General features: G+C 43.2%; 1 protein-coding gene across 11 annotated transcripts in view; it reads left to right on the plus strand.

Annotated features, from left to right (window-relative positions):
- The window catches only part of MSRA (methionine sulfoxide reductase A), a 239,444-nt gene that overhangs the window by 193,237 nt on the left and 19,722 nt on the right, over positions 1-26,485 (plus strand). The window contains exon 5 of one of the 11 annotated variants that reach the window (XR_014944983.1): positions 9,531-13,272. The exons of 9 other annotated variants lie outside the window; for them this stretch is intronic. Coding sequence is in view for 1 of the 2 variants with exons in the window: in XM_085544254.1 (XP_085400380.1) it covers positions 9,531-9,536 (6 nt within the window). In the remaining variant the exon portion in view is untranslated. Of the gene's footprint in view, positions 1-9,530; positions 13,273-26,485 lie in introns of those variants that run through there. One more of the 11 variants, XM_085544254.1, reaches the window with a different exon arrangement.

A 26,485-nucleotide genomic window follows, 5' to 3' on the forward strand; every position in this document is an offset into this window, starting at 1 on the left:
TAAAAATGAGGCAGATATTGGTAGCTAACACAGCCAGCTGGGCTCCACCATTCCTGCTGCAGCTATTGGAGAGGGGAGGGCTCCTCAGCTCCGAATTGGATATGGGCACACAGAAGTGCCTCAGGTCTCTGCGGGCTGCTGAAGGATGTCAGCTTCTGTGCCTGGAGCTGGGGGATGTGAATTACTCCTCTCCCCCAGCTGCTCAATGATCATCACGCCTTTTTATGGCTCCCTAATCTGAGGTGCCGAGCACCTATGAAATTCCCTCAATAAATAACGCTGGGAACCTGCATTAGCGGGGTAATGTTCAGAAGCCATTTTAGGTGTTAAGACAGCGGCTGTGCTAACATTACACGAGCAGTGCTAATGCTTCCCTTGCCCACGTCTGTCATAGGGTGGTCTTGAATCTCCTGCTTGCACACTGCCTTCCCAATAATACAATGTATAGAATGCCATAAGCAAAACAAGACAGCATTCCTATGCAGTCTCCTACATGTGCAATGCTATGGAATAACAGTGTTCATCAGAGGAAATCAACAGCTCTCCTGCATTTTTTTCTTTTTTCATGTGGATTAACTGTGTATTTAATTGCCTCATCTGCCAGTTTGCTATTTGCATGCGCTCACAGGTATATTGCTTTTGTATTTAACTGCTTCATTTCCATGAATTGTCTGCATAAAGGGGCTGTGGAGCTCTGTGCAGTACAACGCTGCTCGCTATAGTATTAAATTACGTACCTTGGAGAGAGGGAGGATCATTTAGAATTGATTAAGATCATTTTAAGCAGAGTAAGCATACAGTGAAGGAACACTACCCATGTTTTGTATATAGAAACAAAACGGGATTGTAAGGCAGTCCGTTAAACAAGAGATTGCAGGTAACAACAGAACCACCCCAGAAACCAAATTCTCCTCTCCTATTAGTAACTGTTGAGTTCAGGTGTCAGGACAGAATTGAATCTGGGACATCTTTACATGTGCACCATCTGAGGGCAGAGGGGATGTACACATGCAGCTCCACTTATGGCAGTACCCAGTGTTGTTAATTGCTCTTTTGTAACACCTTCAGTATGCTTGGTTCAGAGTGGAATTTCTTAAATGGACATCACTTAGAGCTCATTAGCACCCACGAGTGCACAGCAGCCAGCACTGTCCTGGTTAAAAAGTGCCTGCAAGAAGCCTCAAGGCTGGAAACGATTCCACATGAAAACCTTAACCTGAATCTGGTGTTTTGGCACACTGGGTCAGTCCATTGCATTGTGGCATGCTGCAAAACTCAGCTATGTGGGACTCTTTAATGCTTCTTCTATATTCGAGGATAGGGAGAATCCCTGGGCACATCCAAAAAATGATTATTCCCCACTTTACAGTGTTTGCATGTGGAAAGGTTGAAGTTAGGCTGAGGCTGGTGGAGTGACCCTGCAGGTTTTTTTTGTGTGTTGCAGCCTAATGATGAGTCCTGTGCCCTGTGTGTAGCCTCCATCTTTCTACCTGGTCTTCATAGAATCATAGGATGGCCTGGGTTGAAAAGGGCCACAATGACCATCTGTTTTCAACCCCCCTGCTATGTGCAGTGTTGTCTATCACCAGACCAGGCTGCCCAGAGCTACATCCAGTCTTGCAATGAGCTGAGCCAGTGTCCTCCCTTGGAGGGCTTTGGTGCTTTTTTTGCTGCAAGGATAAAGGGAGTTTGTAGGCAGTTTGGAGATGGAGATGGAGACAGAGGTAGGTGGAGATGTAGGTGGTAATGAAGGTGGAGATGGAGATGCATTTGAGGCTGTTTGGAGCAGATTATTGGGATGCAGCCCATACCAATGTCTGTGCTGATAAGCAATGCCAGGGCACAGAAATGGGCACTATAGTTCTCACTCCTGCACCCCTGGCACAGTTTTAGCCCTGATGAACTTCCCAGACACTTCCCAAGCACAGTTTGGGAGCTGCACCCATCCCATAGTTGCTCACTGGGATGATGTGGACGAAGTTCATCTCCCTGCAAAGACCACTGCAAGGCTTTGATATGCTCACACCCTTCACGTGGGCTGTGAGCAGTGCTAAAGCTTCCAGCTTGTCTGGGTACAGCTCAAAACCCAGCTCACGCTGAGTACTGAGCACTGTATTTGTGTGAACTGCAATCTCTGACAACTCGTATCCAGAAAGTGCTGATTGGAAGAAGAAAACTTTCAGCTAATTACCGGCTTTTTTTTTTTAAATTTATTTTTATTTTTTATTTTTTTCCCCTCCGAGCTCTGACTACTGTTCTTAATTTCCTGACCAGCTTGCGCCCTTCCCCCGCGCCTCTCCGAGCATCTGTGGTCGTTTCAAATTGAGCTGTACTACCTGCTGCTCCGACTTTCTAACATACCATACCAGTTGGTTTGCCAAACAGTGAACTGCCAGCCATCTGCCATCCGAAGCAGAATTTACATTGTTTCATCTTAAAATAACGCCTTCGGAATATCAAGTAACTTCTCTGCATCAGGTTTTTGAGTACTGAAAATGGGCCAGGATTAAAAACAAATACCAAATGTGCCTGCGATAGGAGGGGAGAGGTAGAGTTTTTAATTTACTCTTTACCTGATCTGGACCGAGACCATAACACTGATAATTTTAGCCGTGCAAATGCAATCTTCCTAACATGGCTGCAATTTCACGGTGGCTGATAAGGTGGAGCAGGGGGATTCTTTGCATCGTGTGGCGCTCGGTGACTTCTGCTCAAGTCAAATGCTGCCTGGGCCTCAGCTGATCTGTCTTCAAACACTTCAAACTAAGTATTCCTGAGTTCGTGGGGTATTTTGGCCTCGGGTCTGCCTTTGTATGTATGGTTTTCATGACTAGCTGCAAGTGAATGGGTCTGCTGTAGTCAGAGTGCTAAATTAGTGGAAAGCTAATTTGCCTGACTCCTTAATCCCATTCATTAGGAGGAAAATCTGTAGGTTTACTAAAATTGCAGAACGCATTCTACTGATTCGGGTTTTAGCAGCCCTGCCCATGACAAGGACATTGGAACTAGATGATCTTTAAGGTCCCTTCCAACCCAAGCCATTCTACGATTCTGCAGTTCTGTGAAACTATGATTCTATGATTCTGTGGTACTGTGATTTGATATTAAGCACTTACAGTCAGGAGGATTTGGGTGATGTGTGGTACCTGGCAGTTCTGTATGTTGTATCTGGCAACATAAGCAAATCCCCTGCTGTGCACCTGTGATGGAAGTCTCCGTAGGTGATGCTTGCTTGTAGAACCTACTCAGTAAAAGAGGAATCCATTTCATTCTGTTCCTGTCATCTAAAACATAGCCCTGGCCGGTGTATTTCTGCTTATAGAGGACCAGAAGCAAACCCAGCCTACAGCCTGTTATGAAAGGTTTGGATGTCACCAACAGACCTCAGCTTTTTTCTCACTTCTCCCACAAACCTTCTATGTGGTTCAAGCCCTAGAAAAGGTAGGAAGGTTTCTTTTAGTCAGTATTTTGCTAATGGCTGGAGAAGTTATGAATAGTGCAGATGCATTTACAGTAACGCGCAGGTTGCCTTTATCGGTGGAAAGTAAAGGAGCGTAGATTCCATATAAATGCATTATAAAGGAACATAGAATCCATATAAATGCATTGAAATTCCAGGCCACGGGATGAATTTCCATTGTATTTAGTTCCTAATTAAGGGGACAATGGGTACATCTTCAAGCATGGAGTGTAATAGCAGTTTCAATCTACTCATCTTCCGTGTTGTGTCTCTGGGAAAGGAGCACTTGGAGCAATATCCAACCTTTAATAGCAAATTAATTCCTTCAAATGGAATCATCACAAAACTGACATGTCTGCATGCAGACCCAAGGCGCCCAGTGAGAGTCAGACTGCTTATCTGCAGTGCCTAATACATGCTAAATACCGAGAAGGAATTCTTTCCAGCAGCATCTCCTCCAGGATCTGTAAACTCAGATGGAACATATGTTTGGGGCCAGAAGCATGTCAGCTTGATTACTTAAGCACTCAGAGGGAGATTACCCTTATTTTGTTTTAGCAAAATTAACAGCCTTAACCTATACTTGGCATGAAGGTTCTTTATTATCAACGGATAGAGGCCAGACCTCCAAGGACAACTCAACCCATCTTAGGAGAGATCTGCACTCAGAATAAGTCAATGACAAGTTTTCCTATCTTTCTCTCTCCTGAACCTCAAGATCTAGCTAAAACTAAGTCTGCATTTTAGATTAACCCTACTGGAATATATTTCACCTGCTATTTTGGGTTCCTGTTTGTTGTTTATTTTTTATCCATCTGGTTTCCCATGTGAAACATTGAAGCCTCTAAGATGGAGCAGAAACTTCAAAGTCTATCTTTCTTCTGCCAGAGCCTTCTGTCTTCAGTAAGACATTTGTCCCCAGGTTGGACACTGGTAATGTGAAGATCTCATTCAAGTGTTTAAACTTTGAATCAGGTGGAGAGACCCAACTTTGTGCATGGAGTTTCCTACGTGGTAACTATAAGTAACTCTGTAGAAGCACCTAAGGATAGATGGGTACTATTATGTTGAAGAGGCAAGTAGGTCTATGACATGGGTGCTTGCACTGGAAGGTCCAGCTTCACACCACCAAGACATTGTAAAGGTTCCTGGTGCAGTTGGCCTATTTTAGTCCAACTGAAACTCTGCTAACGGTGGCTGAGTGTGGTTACATAGCTTGGGCAGGCAAGTTGGCAGCTGGGTTGCCACCATTATGTCTGGGAAGTATAAAAGTGGCGTCAATGAGGCCTCAGGGCCAGAAAATGGTACCTGGCATATTTTATGTGCTAGTATAGATGGTAGCATGGGTCTCTGCATTATCTGTAGAGTGCTTAATTGCGATATGCTGAATTGGTGCCAGGCACCTGCATTTAGGTGTTGTAGAGTTGATTCTGGAGCTTGGAGCAACTCAAATCTCACACGTGCCGTGGTTTGCTTAGAACTGGGCAAGGGCCCAGACTCTGTTTTGGGAGCTTTCTTTCTGCATTATTTATGTATTTGTATTTTAGTAGCTGCCATAAGCCCCAAAGCCACTTAAGGAAAGCATTGTGCTAATGTGTAACAACAAGATTGTCCTGTCTCCAAAGCCGCTTATGATTCATGAATAAGATGAGAGAGAAGAAGTATTTTCAAGACACAGTTGGTGGGAATATGGGATAGCAAAGAGATCTATTAGTAGAGGTATTCAGTGAATTTTCTTCAGTGCTTCTTCTCCCGAAGGTCACACAAAATGTAGTTTATTGTAAACCTGCTAATGAGACTCAAGAAAATACCTTCAGTCAGGGCTTGAGGGTGGTGAGGTTCAAGCTGGTAGATAGGTCTTTACTGGAGCCCCAGAAAAACTAGTAGAGCACTTTGATACCCAAATGACTTTCAGAATGATTCTGAACAGGAAAAATTGCTGACTTGAGCTTCATGCCTGCACATTCAGCCTGCTTCTAATAGGAAAACCAGCTAGTTTAAAGCTATCTAAGGTGCCTTCCTACAAGAGCATGTTCTATGATTTGCATTTATAGGTAAACTGTGTCTATTGGAGAACGTTGTGGTTTCTTCTTTGTACCTAAGTTGATGTTCAGCCACTACAAAATGCTGTTCCCAGAAATCAGAAATCTCAGAATCATTGAGGTTGGAAAAGGCTGCTAAAGTCATCTAGTCCAGCCATCGACTCACCACCTCCATGCTCACTAAACTATGACCTTATCTGCCCTTTTCTTGAAAGCCTCCAGGAAGCCATGGGAATTGTCAAGCATCTTGCAGCCCTACAGAGAAAGAAAGAGGTGCTCCAATGGCACCTATCAAAAAAGGGGGTCAGAGGTTTGTTTGTTCTGGACTTTTTAGGGTTGGCTGTAAAAAGCCAACTATCTCTAAGTTTTTGGATAGTTTCTTTTTGACTTTAATGTCTTTGATTTCTCTCCTTTAAGGAATCATTTATAGGGCAAAAATTTGTGCGAGTGAGTGTATTTTCTTAGCATTTTTTGCCTTGAGGGACTGAAATATTCACAGAAGATTAGACATCAATTTTTCAGTTCTTTAAATATCTTCAAGCGCTTAAAGCCCCAAGAAATTTATAAACAAAAATATTTGAGATATAAATATTAGTGTCCATAATCTCTGTGCTGTTTATTTATAGGAAACCAAGGAAACACAGAAATGGTAGGTGGATTAAATGAAATATCCTAAAGAAGACACATAGTGAGCAAACATACCATGCTTGATGTTGTCCCCAAATTATTTCATGGAAGATGTTCAGACTGTGTTGTCATCTGTATTATATCATTTTTGAAGGAAGTGCGGCAAAGGATGTAATTATTAGGAAGATCATTTCTATCTTGATATAAATGGACTCTTCTATTTTGTGGGGGGGGAAAAAAAAAGAAAGAAAAAAGAAAAGGCCATCAGAATTAATTCGAGGTCCTTATATTGCCCATTTATATGCCTAAAATAGAAAATACTCGAGCAAGGAATGGTGAAGCTGTGGAGATCAGATTTAGGCATGGGATCAGCAATAGTGCTAAGAACATTTTTATCAGTAGAAATGTTCATAAAAATGATTGAGAAAGTGTTAATGAAGGACAAAGAGCCAAACAACAGCCTGCACCAGGCACAGGTGGGATGACCTACACCACAACTCCTGTAGTCACCGTGTGTGTTTACATCTGAAAAGTGGGTAGAAAGGGGGCTGTAGAAAACAGGGGGATGGCAGAAATTGCTTTCTGAAGAGTTCTATGTGACTTTTTGACTTCTCATCATTTCCCAGTGAGAAGCCAGTTGAGAACTTTCCCAGCATATATTTTCATGCCTGATGCAAACCGGCTTGCCTTCCTCACCTTAGGCAGCATTTCTGCTATCTGTAGAAGAAAATGTTCTGAAGACTGAAAAGAGCCGTTAGTTTATCTCCCTCTGAGAAATGCATAGTCTGAGAGACTGCATACTGTTCAACATGCTGTCTGTGGGAAGAATGGAATTCGGAAAATGTTCAACTCGTGCTGCAAATGAGGGCTGTGGTCTGAATTCCACCTCAGTTCCAAGGGGTTCTGTGCTGTTCGTACCCAACAGAGCTTGACCTTCTCTGAATGAGTGGAGCAGATGTCATATAAAGTTTGCTTTGATGAGGAAGGCAGGTTATGGAGACAGTCTCCTGGGAAAAAATGGCCTAGAGCTTAAAAAAATGTGCTTTAGTGCAGCAAACTTATGTCTGATATGAAGGTAATGGATGGAGTATGAGAGGTGTTTTGAGTAGAAACAGGTAAAAGTTCTCATCTTTTCATGTGATTTTAAAGCATTTACTGATATCCTATGTGGATGTGAAAGTAATGGCAGTGGTTTGTTGGGGAGAAAGAAAGAATGGTTAGTGGTTATAAGCCAAAGGTTTTGAAGCTCATTGTTCTAACTTACCAAAAAGGAGAGCTGAGAAAAGAGGTAGTTTTATCATTATTCTCAAATGCTTAACCATGGATTAGATCTCACACATGGGACATTTCAGCCTTTTGAGAATTATGTGGGAACAGACAATGGTAGGAAGTCCTCATTGGGCAATATCTAATGTGGTATTTCCTGATAGCGAAGACAGCTGAATGTTAAGATTGTAGAAACCCAGAGTAATTCAGACTGGAAAGAGATCTCAGATCCAACCTCGTGCTCAGAGCAGCTTCACCTTAGATCATGTCACTCATGTCTGTGTTCAGTTGAATTTGGAAGGTCTCCATGCTTGTGTGCTCCATAACCTCTCTGGTGCCCTGTTTCACTTTCTGACCACTTTCATGGTGAAAATGCTCCTCCCCTTATGCATAAATGGAATTTCCCATCTTCCAGCTTTTGCCTGTTGCCTCTTATCCTTCCACCTTGTACCTGTAAAGGAGTTGTTTCAGCTTTTGTATACCGTCCTTAGGTAGTTCAAGAAAATGCTAAGATCTCCCATCAGCCATTCCTGAGGTTGAATGATAGCAGTTCTCTGCCCCTCCTTGTGTGCCCCAAGACCCTAATGATGGTATTGGCCCTCAAGGCAATTTCTGGGAAGAAATGTTGGATTTGTTAGAAATTCTCTATAGAAGACTAGAGAACCTGCTTGGTAATGTTGAAACAGAACTACGGCACATTTGCCCAGTGAGGCTGTGGATGTCTCCTCCCTGGACGCACTCCAGGCCAGGCTGGATGGGACTGTGAGCAACCTGGGCTAGAGGGAGGTGTCCCTGCCTACAGCAGGGGGTTGGAACTGGATGATGTTAAAGGTCCCTTCAAACCCAAACCATTCATGTGGTTACGCTGTACTTCCAAGGCCATTGCATTTCTGAAGCGAAGTAAATTCATCAGCTTAACAACAGGGAGAGACCAATCTCAGCCAAAAACCTGAGGATGATCGGTAATAGTCAGAGATGATGAGAAATGTTCAGTATTCCTGTATATCTTTTCTGTGTATTCAGTACATTCTTAAATATAAGCCTTTTGATCTTAGTTGAGCTATGTGGGAAAAACAAAGGAGGGAGAAGTTCTGAGAAGGTTAGAGTTCTAAATTTATGTTTTCACAGCAGTGAAATCTTTTTGCTGGTTTTTCCATTAAAATGTTGCAAAGTCATTTCATCACGCCTTTAACTTCTTTTTTTTTACCCCCCATTCTGCCCTGTAATTTATCATAATGTAGTTCTTTGTTGCTTTTATCAGTGTGTCGTTGTTATCTTTTATTTCCTTGGCATTATTTTTGATGGTAAAGGAGAAAAAAAAAGGTGTGGAAAAAGAGATAGGCAAAGGTGCATTTTATTCTCATGCATTCGGGAGGCCAGAAGAATCCTTAAAGGCAGGTGAAAATCAGTGATTTCTTAGGAAAGCTAAAATAGTTTAATAAAATGCAGGTTTCACATTGAAGTTTTAATTTTCTGACAGAATTCATTTTCCGATGAAAACACCATGAATTCTCACAGTTGTGTGCAGCAATGCTGTTGCTCTAATGGTTGCTATAGTAAACCTGGTGATAAACAGGTGTATGTATAGTAAGCTTTTAGCTGAGTGCTTTCTTCATATTTATTTCCGTTTCCATTCCTACATGATCCCGACGAGGATGGCCGCATCCTAATCGCACTCTAATTAGGGCAAATCAGAAGCACTCTGTGAGTGTGCCTTGGAAGTATGCTAGTCAGAAAGCAAAACAAGATCTAGCTCCTGTGATGTGTTTATGTTCTGATTTTGTTTCACATGGTTTTTTACAGTTATTTATTTATGTTTGGCTTAACAATCTCCAACCTGAAGGTGACACAAAGCTTGGCTTGACTGTTTTTCTGTTAGAGTCCAGCTAGTGCCCAAAGCCTAATTTGGATCGCTGAGCACAAGTTCCTTTCACACCCCTCCAGCAAAATCTTCTATCGAAGAGTCATGAGCCCTGAGAGGACTTAGAGAGAATTTATTGCATTATTAATAAAACGGCTGATTAAAGGACACGGTTCCCTCTGGCTTTTCCAAAACTGGTTTTGTTCATGACTTTGGTATTTTAATTCAGGCACATTCTGTAATTAAGACATTTTGATTCCATTTCTATTAACAGGGATAAGAACTCAAGTCACCTGCAGTTAAACAGTGGAGAAAAGCCTGAGGACGTGACCTCTGAGATCCTCCGGTCCAACTCCAACCCACCCCACTATGCCCACTGCCCACCTCCCTCAGTGCCACATCTCCACACTGAACACCTCCAGGGATGGTGACCCCACCACCTCCTTGGGCAGCTGTGCCACTGCAGCACCATTCTTCCTGTGAATAAGTGTTTCCTAATATCCGTCCTGACACTCTCTTGAATGTAATGCAAGGAAAAGAAATCGAACTCATGAGAACTACACTCACACAGGAATTGTACCAACTGATTGCAGCAGTACACTGAGATTTGACCAGATTCTGGCATATTAGACAGTGACAAAGGGTTTAATTGACCAAAAAAAAAAAAAAAAAAAAAGGCTTTAATTATGATTAACATATGTGGAACATGCTGGCAATCCACTTTCAATAGAATGGACATGAAGACCCAAATGAGCCGAGCTCACTGGTGGGAAAGATCAGTGACTTCCAACTGCAATGAGCTGAGCCCATGTGTGAACCAGCCCGGCAGAGCTGACGATCACAAATGCAGTGCATTTTGGTCAGCTTTAGCTGGAACCTGATAGCTGACATCTCTATTAGCATGCTAAGTACAGCCAGAACATGGGCTCGGATGTTGGCCTGGGTATTTGAGTCTTTGACACAGTTCTGGCCAGTTTAATTGGTGTTCTCACTGCTGTCCCAGATGTGGTCTGAGAGAGCCAGGGACCAAGCAGTCAATTGGATATTGCCTCTCATAGAATTATAGAATGGTTTGGGTTGGAAGGGATCTCAAGGATCATCAAGCCTTAATTCCCCCTTGCTGCAGGCAGGGCCACCAACCTCTGCATTTAATACCAGCCCAGGCTGCCCAGGGCCCCATCCATCCTGGCCTTGAACACCTCCAGGGATGGACGGGGCATCCACAGCCTCTCTGGGCAGCTTTTCCAGCACCTCACCACTCTCATAGTAAAGAACTTCCCCCTGATATCCTTTCCTTTCCTGGGGTATATTGTTTATTCATAAACGGGGCCATGACAGTTAATCACTAATGCATAGACTAGTCCTTTGCCCCTTACTGAAATGCTCCAAAATTAGATCATTTAGTGCCAGATGGGTAAATAAAATGCAGGAGGAAATTTATATTCATATATATATTCCATATAGACCCAACACTGCACTAGAAGTATTTTCTAGATGTAGGGCGATAAACAACTACTGAAATGTCTACATTTCTGTGCTCCTGAGTACCTATTACAGAGTCTCAACATGTCTTTTTGTAGGTACCAGGACACAGCGTTCGCTGTACTGTGGCTCTTTGCTGACTCAAATTGCAGAAAATTGTTTTCTCTGCAGCAGAACTGCCTAAAGACCCGCTGACAACTGACTGCAGGAAATGTTGGTGGCTCAGTTCCTGCAGCAAGGGATGAAAAACAGACATCAGTGTTGTCAAATAGCTGCCTACAGGTACAGAAATAGGCCAGCCAAAGAGGAAAACTTTGAATTATCTCCAACTGTGATTAGTGATTGTGGGGAAGGATGGTGGAGGAAGGGTTATCGCTAATCATGTATGGTAATGTAGGTCTGGTCAAGGTCTGGTCAAATGCTACAAGGATGTGTTGATGCAGAAAGCCAGGAAGCGAACTACACAACATGAAATGGGTGGGAGAGCTACCAGATATCAAGGACTCAGGGCAAAATTCAGTGATACTGCTTCTGTTGTGACTGATGCCTGGTCATGTGCTGCTCATTCAGAAGAATGTAGTCTATATGCTTTAAGTGATGATCTGTCGAATTTGAGATGTGGTTGATGCCCCATCATGCTCCCTGGAGACTTGCAAGGCCAGGCTGGATCAGACCCTGGGCAGTCTGATGTAGCTGTGATGTCCCTGTTCACCACAGCAGAGCTGGACTGGATGGCCTATCGTGGTCTCTTCCAACTCCAAGGATTCTATGATTCTATGAATAAGTCAAACCATGGGGATCTAAGGTCAAGTCCACTTACTTCCAACTCCTACGATTCTAACAAAATACATCTCCAGAATTCTTGTATTTATACCCTGTGTTTTGAAGTTCTTCTAAAGGGATGCATAAGAGAGGGAAATATTTTAATATTATATATAGGACTCAGTTATTCAGCATTATAATCTCTTAAGCACTGCTGCAAGCTGATGTAATGAGCATGTGCTGCCTCAAAGCAAGCTCAGAGGAGAATAACATTCCAATGCAGAGACACTTGTGGAGAGAAAGCGAATACGTTCTTTTCTCGTCCCCCTTCCCAAGCCCCCAAATGCATGTAGTCAGCTCTTTCTTTTTCACCGAGGGGTTTTTATTCCTTTGCAATACGGCAAGCTGTTCCTTCCTCCTTAAATTCCGTTTAATCAGCAGTTAGGGCACAGTGTGTGGCTTTTCATAATTCTGGGGATGTTTCTGCAATCGGTTCCTTGGTGCGGTGCGCTGTTGTAACTGCGGACGATCGTTTACAAACATCTGTTGGAACTGACATATAGGTAACGCTGAACCTGCCCATGGATGGGAGGATGGCTTAGAGGTCCTTCCTGGGTTTATTTGTAAAATACAGACCCTGTTTTTCCAGTTGCCTGGATTTCTCTCTTTTTTTTTTTTCTTTTCTTTATTTTGTACATCTTCAGCACTGGATGTCATTATCTGCCCCAAATCATCTTTTCCTTTTTTATTTTGCGATGCCCCAGTAATGAGCTTTTGTCATGTACGACGACCGCGTCTTATTCTTTCCCCTTTTTATCATAATATCACCTACTTGGGATGTTCGGAGAAGAAATGCAACAAGCAATGATAAATCACCTTGTCAAGTCACACGGTAATTCAAGCTGTTGCTGAAGTTACAGATACAATCCAGCAAGAGGCTTTGTGGGGAAAGAAGGGAGGTGGGGGCAGGAATCCAGCTCCTCAGAGCCCACATCTCTTTTCTGCTGGTAATGAATCGATGGGTGGGATGAAATGTGGGGGTTGTGTCAACCTTGGTGTTGTTCCTAATGAATCAAGAAGCTGTTCTGAAGACTTTCTCCCTCTCTCAGGAGCTGTTTCCGTGTTGCAGAGTCAGATGCGCCTTTTGAATCGCTGCCTCTTCAACCTGCACCTGCAGTGCAGTAAAACATATTAAGTTTAGTGTGGTGCGTATGATCGGGTTTAAGGACTGGGCAGACCTGGCTGTGAACCTTATAGAGCTCTTTGCAGCCCAAGGTTTTACAGCAGCTGTGAGTAGAGACGTGGGAGGTTTGGCAGATGTCTCTGTGCTTGTTGTCGGGATCCTCTGAGGGGAATAAAAGCTTTCTCCTTTTCTCTTACAGAAAGAAAGCAGGGACACAAACATCCCTGAGATCAGTTGATCAGTAACACGGAGCTCAGAGTTCCCTTTGTAGTTTCTTCATCCAAAAAATAAAGAGGAGTTTGTGGTGGAGCTGGAGCACACTCCTTTCATAGCTCTGTGTCTGCTCACAAGTCCATGGCAACTGCATCCTTTGAGAACGAAGGACTTTGCTTTCAGATGAGAGAAAAAGGACACAAAGTCCAACGGGAAGGCTAGGACACAGCGTGTGTCTTCCTTTCACTGAGTGCAGCCATCTTAAACTGCAGTCGTTCTCTGAAGCACTGCTCCTGACGGCAGATGGGGAGGAAAGCTGCCTGGATACAGAGGGGTGTATGTGGAAATGGGAAGCAGAACACATCCTTGAGTACAGGTAAACGCAATAGCTGCATTTTCACATAGCTTTGCTCCCATTCTCTTTTCCCCCCTAGTGGAGTAATAGTTCAGCACTTTAACACAAGTGGAATAAACGACACCAGAAAAGACATCATCTGGAGGAGTTAAAATAGCACTATTTCCAGTATACAGAAACTGTTGGTGTGTGAGGAGTGTGAAATAAGCCCAGTATAAATTAGGGCATAAATACAGCCAGGAACTCTTCTCACGTGTACTGCTTGTGGGCATAGGAGTTCCTTTGTCCATGCTGGGCACTTGTTGGCTGCACAAGCCAACCCACAGGCCGAGAACCATTCCCAGCATGTAATACATAGGTGGAAAACTGTCACTAGGGCCTCAGAGAGGTTAATAGGGTGGATACAAGCTGTGTCATAACATCTCTCCTCTGAGCCACTGAGCACTCTCAGGTGCATTTTGTGAAATATGGGAAGGAGTGAGTGCAAAGAGTGTGATTTCCCCACAGAAGGAGTTCTCCTGTAACAATTCTTTGCAGCCAAAAGAAAAGATATATTATTAAACTACCTTTCCATGTAGTATTAGCAAGCGCAGTGTTTTGGCTGAAGTTCGACTGGGTAATAGATGTACTTGGAGCAGGGAAATAGCAGGAGAAATGCTTGCTATGAAACCCAATTACAAATCCCAGCTTTGCACAGATGCTCGTATGGGGCCTCTGTTGTGTATTGCCAGATGCGAAAATATCCCTTTGTTCAACAGTTCAATACAGTTTGTTCAACAGACGGTGACAATTTCAGATCCACTTCATTCAGCTGAGCTCAGATATAAATTACTGGAATAGCCCAGGGTTTTCCCTGCCTGGGAGATAACCTCCTGGAGCTGTGCTGTGTAGCTGGGCAGGGGGCAGCTCCACATTGGAAGAGAGCTGCAGGCAACGCATTCCCTTTGCTTCAAGAACCTTCATCCGGACCTTGCTATTGGGAATGGGAAGGCTTCAGGACGTGCTGCAAGACTCAGCTGCTTGCATAGGGCCTGGGGGAGACGAATGCCATTGATCAGCACTATTTGGAGGAAGAAAGAGGGGATTTTTTTCTGCTTTTTCTTTTTTCTGGTGAGAGATAAGAAATCACATCTGCGTACTGCGGTTTGGTCCGGCTGTTTTCAGCTGGCTGCAGAAAATGCTTGTGGTCTGTTTTGCACCCTTGTGCGTGCCCTCATAGCTGTCCTTGGTGCTCATGCTCTGCCCTGTTGTGCCCAGTTCTGTTTGTAAGCTCCTCGGGGCAGAGACCCATCACTCCTCATTATCCTGACAAGAGCCGCGCGTACCCTTGCTGCTATATATATCATCATCTTGCATATAAAAACAGGGTTGTCATGGTGATGTGAAACTCCCTGAAAGCTTGCTGTAATGCAGTTAATCTTATGCACATATCTACGCTTACTTAAAGTCAACCATAGGACAGGTCACCTTATGTACGATGGCACCCAGCCCGCCCCTCCAGGAGCCAAACACTTGCATTGGCTGTGCAGCTGCCTTGTAGGGAAGTCCTATTTGGAGCATCTAACTGCTTTTGACTTCACCTGGCTGCCAGATGCTGACAGCCATTCCTACAACTGTGCAAGCAGTCTTCCTCATTTATAATTTACCAACTATAAGTTGCAGCTCTTTGTCGGGGTTCAGGGCTCACGCAGCAGAGTCGGTTGGGCATCATTCTTAATGGCACCTCCAAGTTCAGCACGAGGGTGGGGAGCTGCTGCTTTCACCATTATTCCTTAAATATTCAATGAGGAGAAAACCAAAGGAAGGGGGAAAAAAATGGATGTTTTTTTGCTGTATAGAGGTGCTGTATAGGGAGCAGCTCAGCTCCCATGGATGTCAGTGGGAATGTGGTCTTGCTTTGAGTTGTCACAAGGGGAAAAAACGAAGCTAGAAGTTAAGTATTAATATTGAATTATCAAAGACTATAACATGACCTTCCTAGAAGAGCCCTTTCTTTACCCATCCAGAGTAAAGTATACAGTTATTTCCCAATCTGTACAGAAACTCAGTGTGAGGATAAAGACGTTCCCACTATTGCCCAGTGAAATCTTGTACCATCACAGAATGAAGTTATGACTTCATCCTAAAAGCACCTGTACTGCAGTCTAGTTCTTTTTATGCAGCCATTGCATCTATTGCATGCTGAAATCCCCAAACGCCGTGAAGAAGTCAGGCTTACAGTTCTTTATCTGGTTTGTTTTACTGCTCCATTAATGGAGGGATCTCTGTTTCAGGGGTATTTCTTCTGAAGACATGGAAGGGATTAAATGAATGAAAAAACATCTGAATAGGAACTTGTTGTTCACTTCTCTTCCTTTTTCTGATTTGAAAGGGAGTTTCCTCCTGATGTACCGAGCTCCCTTTGCTTGTGAGGGATTAGCTATGGGGAAAGTATGATCTAAGGACTCAGATCTGTCCTACTCTCTTCCTTCTCTGTTCTTTTCATTGTGCTTTGCATGTCTTAGTTTTTGTTCGCCAGCATGTCTTCTCCCTTTGTCTTCCTCTCCTTTATGCTATGCTTGTTGCTTGCTAACACTTGTTACTATATATACACACAGTATTTCTAAACTGAAAAGCTTTCATGCTGTACCTTCATTTCTTGACGAGCTAAGTGCTTTTGCTGTTACTTAGTATTGAGTCTGACAGACACATGCCTCTGGCTTATTAATCTCATAGAGTGAGGTTCATTATGAGTATGTGCTCTTAGCAAACAGGAAAGTGCTTACTTATAATTGCTGTTCTCTAAAGGTTGCCTTGTCTGTGGACTCAGATTCATCATCATCTTTATTCTAGAAAGTGAAAATCTGTTCCTACTAATAGGGCTGGCCCTTATTAGCCTGAGCAGCAGTCAGCGGTAGGTTTAGGGGAAGATCTCTGCTGCTTCTTTCAAGAGCTCCTAGGAACTGCCTATGGGATGGTGTTAGTCGGGGGCACCTCTGCTTTCATAGCAGAGAGCCGAAGCTGGATCCTCTGCACAGCCCATCCTACAGACATGTACACAAGCATGAAAAAGTGCCCATGCAGTGTCTGACCTGTTGTCACAGACTCTTCTGGGAGAGCTCAGCAGCCCCTTCTTACCCTGTTTCCGTATGTTTCTGTACTAAACATGACCCTCAAACCGAGGTGTTGTCCTAGAGAAGTAGGGCCGTCTGCTGGGATTCCTCCATGTGCACTCTGGTCTTACTGCCTTGGCGTGTTGTGTTCAAGGAGTGAGAAAGGCAAAAAAACAGCAACCAAAAACAAACAGCAGGAACCTCAAATAAGGTCAAAAGCAGGCAGCTTTGCCATAGGAGAAAATAGCACTGTTATCTTGCTGAGATCCAATGCCACGGGTACTTCCAGACTAACTTATTGCTGCAAGTGATTCTGCTGGGCACATGTCACCAATAGCATTGTATTTGGGTGTCATTTGCAGAATGTCATATGGAGGATGGCAAGTAGAGTGGCCTTCAATGAACTGGTTATTCAGATTGATCTATTGTGCTAGTAATAATTAGGGAAAGGGAAGGCTCTTTCAGTGGGGTTGCATGTTCAGTTTTATAGCACCTCCACAGAGCAGGGGAGAAGATGGAGAAGGTCAAGATAGTAGTTTGTGAGACAGTCTGTTTTTCAGAGGGTAACTCTAGCAAGGGGAAACACCCATTCCAGCCTGGAAAGGACCCCCTGCTGTTAGGTGATGAATCTAATTGGGTTGGTTGGTGATTTCGTAGCTGATAAATCAGCCCCCCAGATCAGCGTCCTGCCATCTACAAGAGAAGGCCAGCTGAAGACTGGGCACTTTCAGCTCTTCTGGAGGCAGCTTTCAAAGTTACAAGTGTCCACACTATGCAAGCTACCAGATCCATAATCTGTGGTCTCATTCATGAGCAGCCAGGAATGAGGCTGATTCTTAGGACATTCCAAAACCAACCTGATTTGCTGTTCTAGGATAGCCTGGGTGCTTCAGCCTCAACTCTTTACAAAGGTAGATAATGGCAGAACAAGGGGAATTATTTTAAGTTGAAGGACGGAAGATTTAGGTTGGACAATTTATATGCAGTGTGAGTATGGTTGGAGGCCTATCTTGAGTTGCATTAGTTTGCCTAAAAGAAAAAGGTCAAACTAGATGAAGTAAGAAGTTATTTTGCCTCAAGCTGGGAGCCAAACAGCACAGCAGCAAAAAAGAAGCTGCAGAGAAGTCACTAAAATATTGCCAGGAAGAGAGTTAAGAGTCCAGTAACTTAAGAGAACTCTCTTTACTGTCTTGTCCTTCCACTGTAACAGTGGAAGAGAAGGTGAGGTCAAAGTTGGTTCTGAGATAATTGAATGCTGTTTTAGGGGAAACCTGAAAACAACTCTTCATAGAATCATAGACTGTTCCGAGCTGGAAGGAGCCCACAAGGATGGAGTCCAGCTCCAGTCCCACACATGGCAACTCAAACCCTGTGACTGAGAGCACTGTCCAAATGCTCCTTGAGCTCCAGCAACACATGAACTTTTTAGGTCAGGAAGAGACAGGTTACATGCATGAGGCGCGCTGCTTCTACCTCGAGATGAACAACAGCAAAATGAAGCTGCGTTTTAGCATCTTGAGTTGTATGTTTTAACTTTGGGAAGCCGAGGAAGTCAAAAGCAGAATTTAAACATGAATCCCTCAGTCTGTCCTCTCATCATTCTGAATTGCTGTGGTCTTTCACAGCGTGATCTCGGGCTGTTCTGGAATGCATAAATGTCCAAAAGGTTGCAGAAAAACAATATTTAAGAAACAGTACGCAGTGATCTGATAAAAGATGACAACATAATTAATATCCTCGAGGAGGCAGAGTTAAAGCTCTATGAGCCTTGCATTTCTCATTTCCTGACTTTTGAGTGCTTAACTGTGCATATTTAATGTTATATTAAAATAAAGGAGAGGTGCGCGCTGTAAGCAAATGGTCCCTTTCGTGCTCCTTGAGGATATTGAATTATTTCACGGAAGATGCATTGTTTTGATGATATCTGAACAACATGAATTGAAGTGACATCAGCTATGATCCACATTTATAATTCTAATTTGTACTATCGTATTAGGAAATTGGGTCATGTATTATTCTATCCAGCATTGGAGTACGTGCTGCATTTTTGGCAGACGTGAGCTAAGTAGGAAATGGAGAGAGTCGTTCTGATTGGAAACAAAAAGAGGCCAAGGCTGTTTTGCTGCTCTGCAACACATTATTACATAGAGCAACTGGTCAGGGCTGGGGAGGAAAACACGGTCTGGGGAAGCAACATAGAATGTATTAATAAATTTGCTTCTGGGGATGTTGGAGCTCAGTTAATGCAAGACTTAAGTGAAGTGAAGTAAAGCTGCTTAGCCACAGATTTCCAACCGTAAGGCAGGATAGCGACTTTCTGAGCAGTGGTGGGGACAGGGCTCAGTGGGAATTGTACCCCGAAATGTCACTGAGGTGCCCAGCAAATGTTCCTGCACTCCTGAAAAGAAAATAAAAAAAAAAGGAAGTGAATTCACAGCAAGCATCCTAGGTGGGGTGTCACCCACTTGCTCTTTCACCTTCTGTGCTGGCTGTGCTGCCGGCTCCAGGCTCCGGCACCTTGAGTGTAAAAGTCACAAGTCTGCACAGCTGAGCAGATGGGAGAACCACGTTGAATAATACAGCCCTAAATCAATGCATGGCACTTGGCTCAGGTGGAGCACGGAAGTGTTGCTGCAAATAACGACACGAGTGCTGCTCTCATGTCCCTTACCCTGTGTTTGCTGGCTGACTCGTAAGGCTGTGGCTGGGGATATGAGCCAGCTCAGTGCTGTATGGGCACCTCTCTGCTTCAGTTCAGAGGGCTAGTGGAGACTGTGGACATTGGTGGGATCTCTTTTTCCTTTTTGGATAGGGAAAACATGCTCTCATCTTCATGCTTGCAGAGAACCAGGTTATTTTCCTTGCTCCTAGGCCTTTGTGTACCAAGCACATCCAAAGAAGCAGTCTGAGTACTGACCCTTTATTACCAAGCAGTGATGACAAAGAGATTGAAGCACCTTTGCTCATAGCAAAATGTGTTTTGGGGATCCTGGGGACCTTTTCCAGATGTAAGGCTACTGCATTATTTTGCATTGGGATTTGCACAAAATCACATGCCCAGAAAAAAAATATATCTACATCTTTCTCCCAAGACTGTTCCCTTTAGTGTATTTTCTTATCAGATCAATGATACGTCTGGGTAGGTGTGGAGAATGATCACAAATGGGTTTTACTAGATATTCAATGCTTTTTCTTGGTCCCGGGCTTTTCACACCTGTGCCTGAGATAAGGCTGTTTATAGATATAGGTCGAAACCAAGCAGGAATCAGATCAGAATCTGATCTTTTGCTGTGGTCAAAGAGATCCAAGCAATAGACAAGCATGGAGATAATAGAATCATAGAGTCGTTCAGGTTGGAAAAGACCTCTGAGATCATCTAATCTAACTGCTCACCCACCACCAATATTGTCCACTAACCCACATCCCTAAGTACTTCATCTACCCTTTCCTTAAGCAATTCCAGGGATAAGGTGATAAGGTGACTGGAGCAGATGAGATCTTCAGGTTAGGAAGAGAGGTAGGATGCCCCTGCTGCCAATCCTTCCTTTTCCATAGGTGTTAGGAGGCAAAGGATGAGCTGCAGGTGCTGTAAGGTTGTGCTGCATGGATTATCTTTGTTCTTTCTTCAGTGAATCCCATATCCCACTCCACACAGGTGAATCACAAACTGTGCTCCTGGCACACCTTAGAAAGGAAAGGCAGCCTTGAGAAACATAGTGCCTGCTTTCCAGCAGAGACTTTAGTCTCTTTGAGATTTGGAGTGGGGTCATAAAGGAGTAATGAACTCATTGACCCCAGCACTTGTAAGACACACTGGGACAGGCTCTGAGGACCCACTTGATTGACCAGAACAGAGAACTCTCATGCAGGTCAGGTTCCTAGAGGTGTTGTGCTCAAAGTCCCACCAACAAATCCCTGAGAGATTAGGCTTGTTATCTTTCTGCCTGTCCTGGGACATCTGGGCTTCAGGGCTTCTAATGAATATTGGGAACCTTCGTGATCTGAGGACTCAGAACCTGGTGCTCCTCTTCAGCAGAGTTTCCAAGAGTTTCCACTGTGGCTGGTGGCTTGGGATGGGGAAGGATTCAGGTGCCGTATGGAAACCTGGGCAGGCTGGGAAAGGAATATTTGCCCCAAATCCTGCTGTGATGTGGCTGGGCCCAGAAAAAGACAGGCTTTAGGTTTACTTTGCTATCACAAACCTTTAGTGGTCGGTTGAGAGTCTAGTCTGTTATCAACTTAAAATACCTTGCAGTGAGTACAAATTAAACACCCCACTGTTAGCAACTTCCTTCCATTAAAGTGCAATAACAACAAACTAATAATTTATCTTATAAAGCAAAAGTTAACTTCTGGGTATAGGTAGTATCTTGGATATTGTCTTCTGCTGTATTTCTACTCCTGATAAAGACAGGAGCTGCTGTGAATTCTGATTGCCAGGTATCAAAATAATAAGGCCAAAAAGCTGTTGTGTGATGTAAACTTTGGAGAAGGATTGTCTATGAATGTGAGACATCAAGGCTCTGAGTCAGGACTCATCAGTACTATCTCTAACTCTGCCAGCAGACTGCTATGTAGGACACGGTGGCTTGTTTTTCCTTCATGCCTCGTTTGCACCAAAATAGCTCAGCTGACATCAAAGGCCTTACGTTTGGGTTGCAGTGCAGAAAGGAGGAGGAGGAGGAACAGAAGTGTTGTGTTGATGGAACACGGCTTAGTGAGATCTACTGGTGATTGGTGGATGGTTGGACTGGATGATCTTGGAGGTCTTTTCCAACCTTGCTGATTCTGTGATTCAGGTGCCGTTGCACGTTGCAGTAAACCATGGAGCTGCCTGCTATGGGGAGAGATAATACCAACTTCTGCTCCCTACCGTGGTGCATTTCCACTCCTTTTTCACAAGCACTCATGTGAGGTTGTGCTGAGCGACCTGAAAGACCTAATTGGCAGAAAATGTTGTAATGTGTTGTTGTGGGTTAGTTTTACACCAATGGAATTCTCCTGTCGTATTGACTGCATGTGAGAGAAGCAGAAGCATCAGCCTAAAGAAAAGGGCAGGAATGCACGGCCAGGAGCGATGGATTGTCCACTGCAGCAGCATCTCCCCATGTGTTCAGCTGATGTTAGCACCTCAGCTTGTTTTAGACACATTTCTGAGCAATTCCATTTCAATTGATGCTTCACTAATTTTCATGGATCTCAAGGCTCAGTTTCTGTTAGTACTTACCATAGTGAGTATTAACAGTCTTTCTTTGCGTATACACAGAGGAATATTACATCAAAAGGGAAGAATTTGTTATGTCATTTGATCCCCATTACTGATAGGGTACATAGGTCTACTCAAATGACCCAGTGGTATTTGCTATTGATTAAAACCACACAAGCAAATAATCAAAAACCAGCTGAATGTGACCCACTTCTGTCTGTGCTTTGAGTCCAGAAAGAAGTGATCACATTAACTTCAGAGCAAGAGCATGAATGAGATGAAACCAGGGGCGTGAGTGGATTTTGAAAAATCATCCCAGTTAATAGGGCCAGATACTGGAGTCCTCACTTAGATCTTGACAGGGTTTTGCTGTATAAAACAGCCTCTGAGCCAAACATGAGTCTTATCCAGAATCTCCTAATAGAAGCCAATGGAAGTTTGCCTGAAAACCATTAAATTCATTATTTGGCTCACTAATTTCAGTGACAGCTTTGAATGGGTGAGATCTAAGTCCGAATTCAAGACTTGGCCCTTAATTCTTTGTTTGTAAGAATATATCCTATCCAGGACTATAAACATCGGTCCTTCTTTGTAAATAGCTCATGCATTGAGTCTGTGGTGCTTCACAAGGTGTGTCTTCAAGGAATTGTTAGTATGCTGAACAGCTGGTGTATGACCTATATGCATATGAGCCCACTGTCCCTTTCACTTGTGGCTAAATAAGAAAGTCTGAGACTGCTACATAAAACTGACTGGTATTGCAAGGAATACAGCAAAGCAACCCTGAAGTAATTACAGGTGAATGGACCAATGCACTCTTAGAAATGCAGTTCCATTAAGACATTTTCCATCACATTCGCTCTTATAAATCTGGATGTTTTATTGATGCAGAGCTAAATCAAGTACCTGCCATCACTGTGTTCTCTTCTTCCACCCCCAGCTGGCATTTCATGCAGCACATATTGCAGTTTTCTTTTCGAACAGAAGCAGAAAAATGCCATAGGTGACACAGTTTAGCAGCATTAACACATTAAATAGCTCTCTGTGCTACTGCAGATGGGTAAAGAAAAAAGAGCCTGTCAAAGCTACAGAAAAACTGGTTTTACTTTCAGAAATGAGCACAGCGTTTTTCACACACGTGGTTTAAAAAGAACAGAAATCTGGAGCTGGAAAGTGCCCCATAGGTCATCTAATCCCATCCCTTGCTATTCTGGACATCCATTTCATTGTATGGATGAAATGCGTAAATGAATCAAGTCCCATTTAACACTGTGAGGTTTTTTCTCTCTGCTGGTCCCATTGGGAGGCTGTTTCCTCATTTGTCTGAGGGTCAAAGAATTTATATATTCTTCTAGCTACATCCTATGTTTCTTCATGGCAAGTTTAGCCACACCTGTGATTCAGATTCTCTCACAAACTCTGTTCACATCTGCTGGTTTCTCTATGGCCTCAGAGAGTACACAAAAGTGCTTTAGAGGGTAAGAGGGTGGGCACTGATTAATCTACATCAGACTGTCTTAGAGCTATATTGAATTGTTGCATCCCTGGATTGTGTTTGACGTTGAGTTGCATTGTGTCAGAGGTGCAAAGCTGGAATGGCAGTGTGACCTCATCCATGTTACTGGCCCTTCTGAAACAAGGTAGTAACTTGCACGCTGTCTTTTGGGAATGGTCCCTGGCCCATGCTCTCTGAAATTGTGTTTAGAAAGCAAGGGCAAGTGTGTTAGTTGGCATGGGCCAGAAGCAAGCTATGTCTGTTGTATAGGCTTAGTAGTTCTCATGATCAAGCTCCTCTGCCCATGCCTTGGCATTGTTTGCTTTACTAGAACGGCTGTAGCCACGTTATGCTTTATTAACTCTGTGGATGAAATGGAATGACTCCATATAGATCAGACGGTCTGGGTTAGTTCCTAGAAATACATTGGGTCAAATCATCAGAGCCTTTACAAGAATGCCGGTGATAACAAGGAGCTGAGTAACAGTGAACATGGACTTGTCAAGAACAAATGACATCAGACTGATCTGATTTCCTTCTGTGAGAGAACAAAAAACCTCATGGACAGAAGAGGAGCAGTAGGTATCATATGCCTTTGTGCAAGAAAGCTTTTGACACTCATGACATTCTTGTAAGCAAGTCAAGGCAACAGGATCTACATGAAATGAATGTAAAATCTGTATGAAATTTGCTTGAAAGCTGTAGTCAGAGAACAATAGTTTTGACATTTATTCCATGTCAAAGTAGAAAGCTGCGTTGAATTGAATTACACAGAGTGCTGGTTTAGGCAAGCATAGTTAGCAGTGTGAATCTGGAGTAGAAAACAGGAGGCCAAGATGCTATTCTATAGGAACAGATTTAGGATGAGTATGGTAAATGGGACACACCAGTGCCCTTTGTGGAAAAAACTATGCAAATACATCCCGGGATGTATATTTACAAGATTAGCCTGCAGGCTGTATTCAATAAACTTGCTTTATTCAGCTCTCACAAAGCCATAGCTGGCTTGCCATACATGCCATCAATAAAAACAGATCAGCTGACATATGATGTGGGGGAGAGCAATAGGGATGATCAGAGGCTTGAAGAGATTGGTCAAATGTGCATCAAAAGAAGTGGAAATGTGTCTGTTGCTGCTGTGGCACAGTAGGATGACCTGAAAAGCCCAAGCAAACAATTTGATACTATGGTAACTTTTGCCTTTGTTGACATGAATGTGTTTCATCAACTCATTTCTATTTTTCTGCATCAAAATAATGAGTGAGAATATGAAACAGGGTTAGTCCCAAGGATGTTCCTTGAAGAACTCGAGTTCTAATCCTCTCCCTTTACAATTTCACTTTGACTTAGGATGTTTTTCTGCCATCTTGCCAGAGTCCTCGTTCTAATTAGCATCTTGACTTTCATCATTAATATTTTCCCATCTGACACAAAATCAAACACTTATGTATTTTTAGTATTAAAAGTCATCACAGAGATGTTTGGTTAAGGTTTTCCAGAAAATTCAGAAGGTTCTGTCCCTTCTAGGGAAACTCCCATGGGTGCTAGTATTGCTTAAAGTGATGTCTCGTGCCAGTCTGTCAGATGTAGGTGTTATGTTTGTTTCTGTTATGTATGATGAACACAGAGGGGCTCAGCTCCTATGTTTGGTAGTGAACACTGAACTTGAATGTTACAGTAGCCATGGCAATTATGTTAGTCACTTGTAATATAGTAGGGATTTTATATTTGCTGTGGCTTTTCCTCTTTAGATGGGTTGTAATGAATGAAAGACATAGCTAACACATGTAACGTGAAGAATTTCTTTGGAAAAAAAAAGATCAAGTAGGATGTTAATTCCAACATTTCTTCTTTCTGAGTGCTGAGGAAGCAAACCTATATAAGCATTCATTCTATACTTCGTGAAATTTCTTTAATGGAATTGGAATCTCCTGTGGGAACTTGATTATCTTGTTGCTAGAAGTCAGTCCAAAATCTAAAGGAAACTTCTTTCTGTTTCACGTCCTTTCCTGTTTCTCTGCACTGGGAGTACAGAAGTGGTTAAATCTCTTCCTTCCCATCTTGCACATGCACACACGTGCTCAAGAGCAACCACCACTTTACACTATGTGTCTGCTTGGCAACTTGTGAGAGTATTGCTGGCACTTGGAAGAGACCTGAAGGAGTCAAGTGCAGCATTAATGTAGGTTCCCAGTGGCTTAGAGGGAAGCTCATTACTGGCCTGGCTTGTGAGCCTTGTTCATTTACAGTAACACTTTAAATATTTAATCGATCTCTTGTTCTTTCCTGTCATGGACCATTTTCCCTCAATTGATTCCTTTTTTGGGGGCAGAGGTGGTTGGGATGCATTTATGGTAGAGGAATTCTATCAATTACTCTCATTAAGAGGCCAGACACAATAGGCCAACGTGGAATTAGTCTAAGCCTCATATTGTATTTTTTGCCCCGGGTTCTCAAAGCACTTTAGAAGCACTAACTAGATTAAAGTGAAGAGCAAAGCTGTGATGAAAGTTGAAATGCCTCTGTAAGTTCCAAGGAGCTGCTGCTTTGGGGACATTGCTGCAGAGGTAACAGGATTATCCCCTACGTAGTGTTCAGCCAACTCAGCTTCAGCCTTTCTGGGTTTTCTGTCATGTTGAGGGATGGGATGAATTGTACCTAAAGGGAAGGATGAGGCTGTGATGAGAAATGCCACTTTTTCAAGCCATAAGGTGTGTGGTCTTCTCACTTTCATCTCCTGAGACTCCTCAGTAGGTCAGGCAATGCTGTTGTACCTGGAGTTAACCGTGGCTTTGTTCTTGATGAACATGTTAGTGCCCTATAAACTCTACAAAGAAGGAACAGAGGGGAATTTGCCTTTTACCTACTGAGGATCAGAGAAGTTAATAAGAAAACTTTGGTAGCTGAAGGTAAATACTTTCAGTGGGCAGTCAGAAGTGGGTTTCAGTATATGTTCTTTAAGATAGGAGAACTAAATGGATGTTCAGAGCTGTTGCTGGGCCTGGCAAGTTCTTTGCCATTCCTGGTGGATGTGGAAATCACCTTTAAATTATGTTGTTCTCAAACGGAATGAAATTCCCTGCACAATTCCTCAGCTGCGATTGATTTTAATTTTATTGACCTGCCAAGAAATGCTCGGATGTTTCAGGTATTCCCACGTCATCTGGTTTTGTGCTGCCAGTCTTAAATCTAAACATCCTCAGTTACCTGGAAAAAAGAAAGAAATATCAAACCAACCCAAACCTGTCCTGTTCCCTGGTAACTTAGTGTGAAGTGCTATCCTACAAGTGTTTTTCTTCATATCACAATGATACGGTACATAAGAAATAGAAAGACAGGTTGAAGCTTTGTGGGAACAGCGTGTTTTCCTGTATAGGAGTATTTGCTTTTCAACACAATACTTGGTAATACCATCCATTATTATGCAGCCTTTGAACTCCA

Source organism: Coturnix japonica, chromosome 3 (genome assembly GCF_054131305.1).
Source record: "Coturnix japonica strain WE chromosome 3, WE-NBRP24, whole genome shotgun sequence".
Taxonomy (NCBI): domain Eukaryota; kingdom Metazoa; phylum Chordata; class Aves; order Galliformes; family Phasianidae; genus Coturnix; species Coturnix japonica.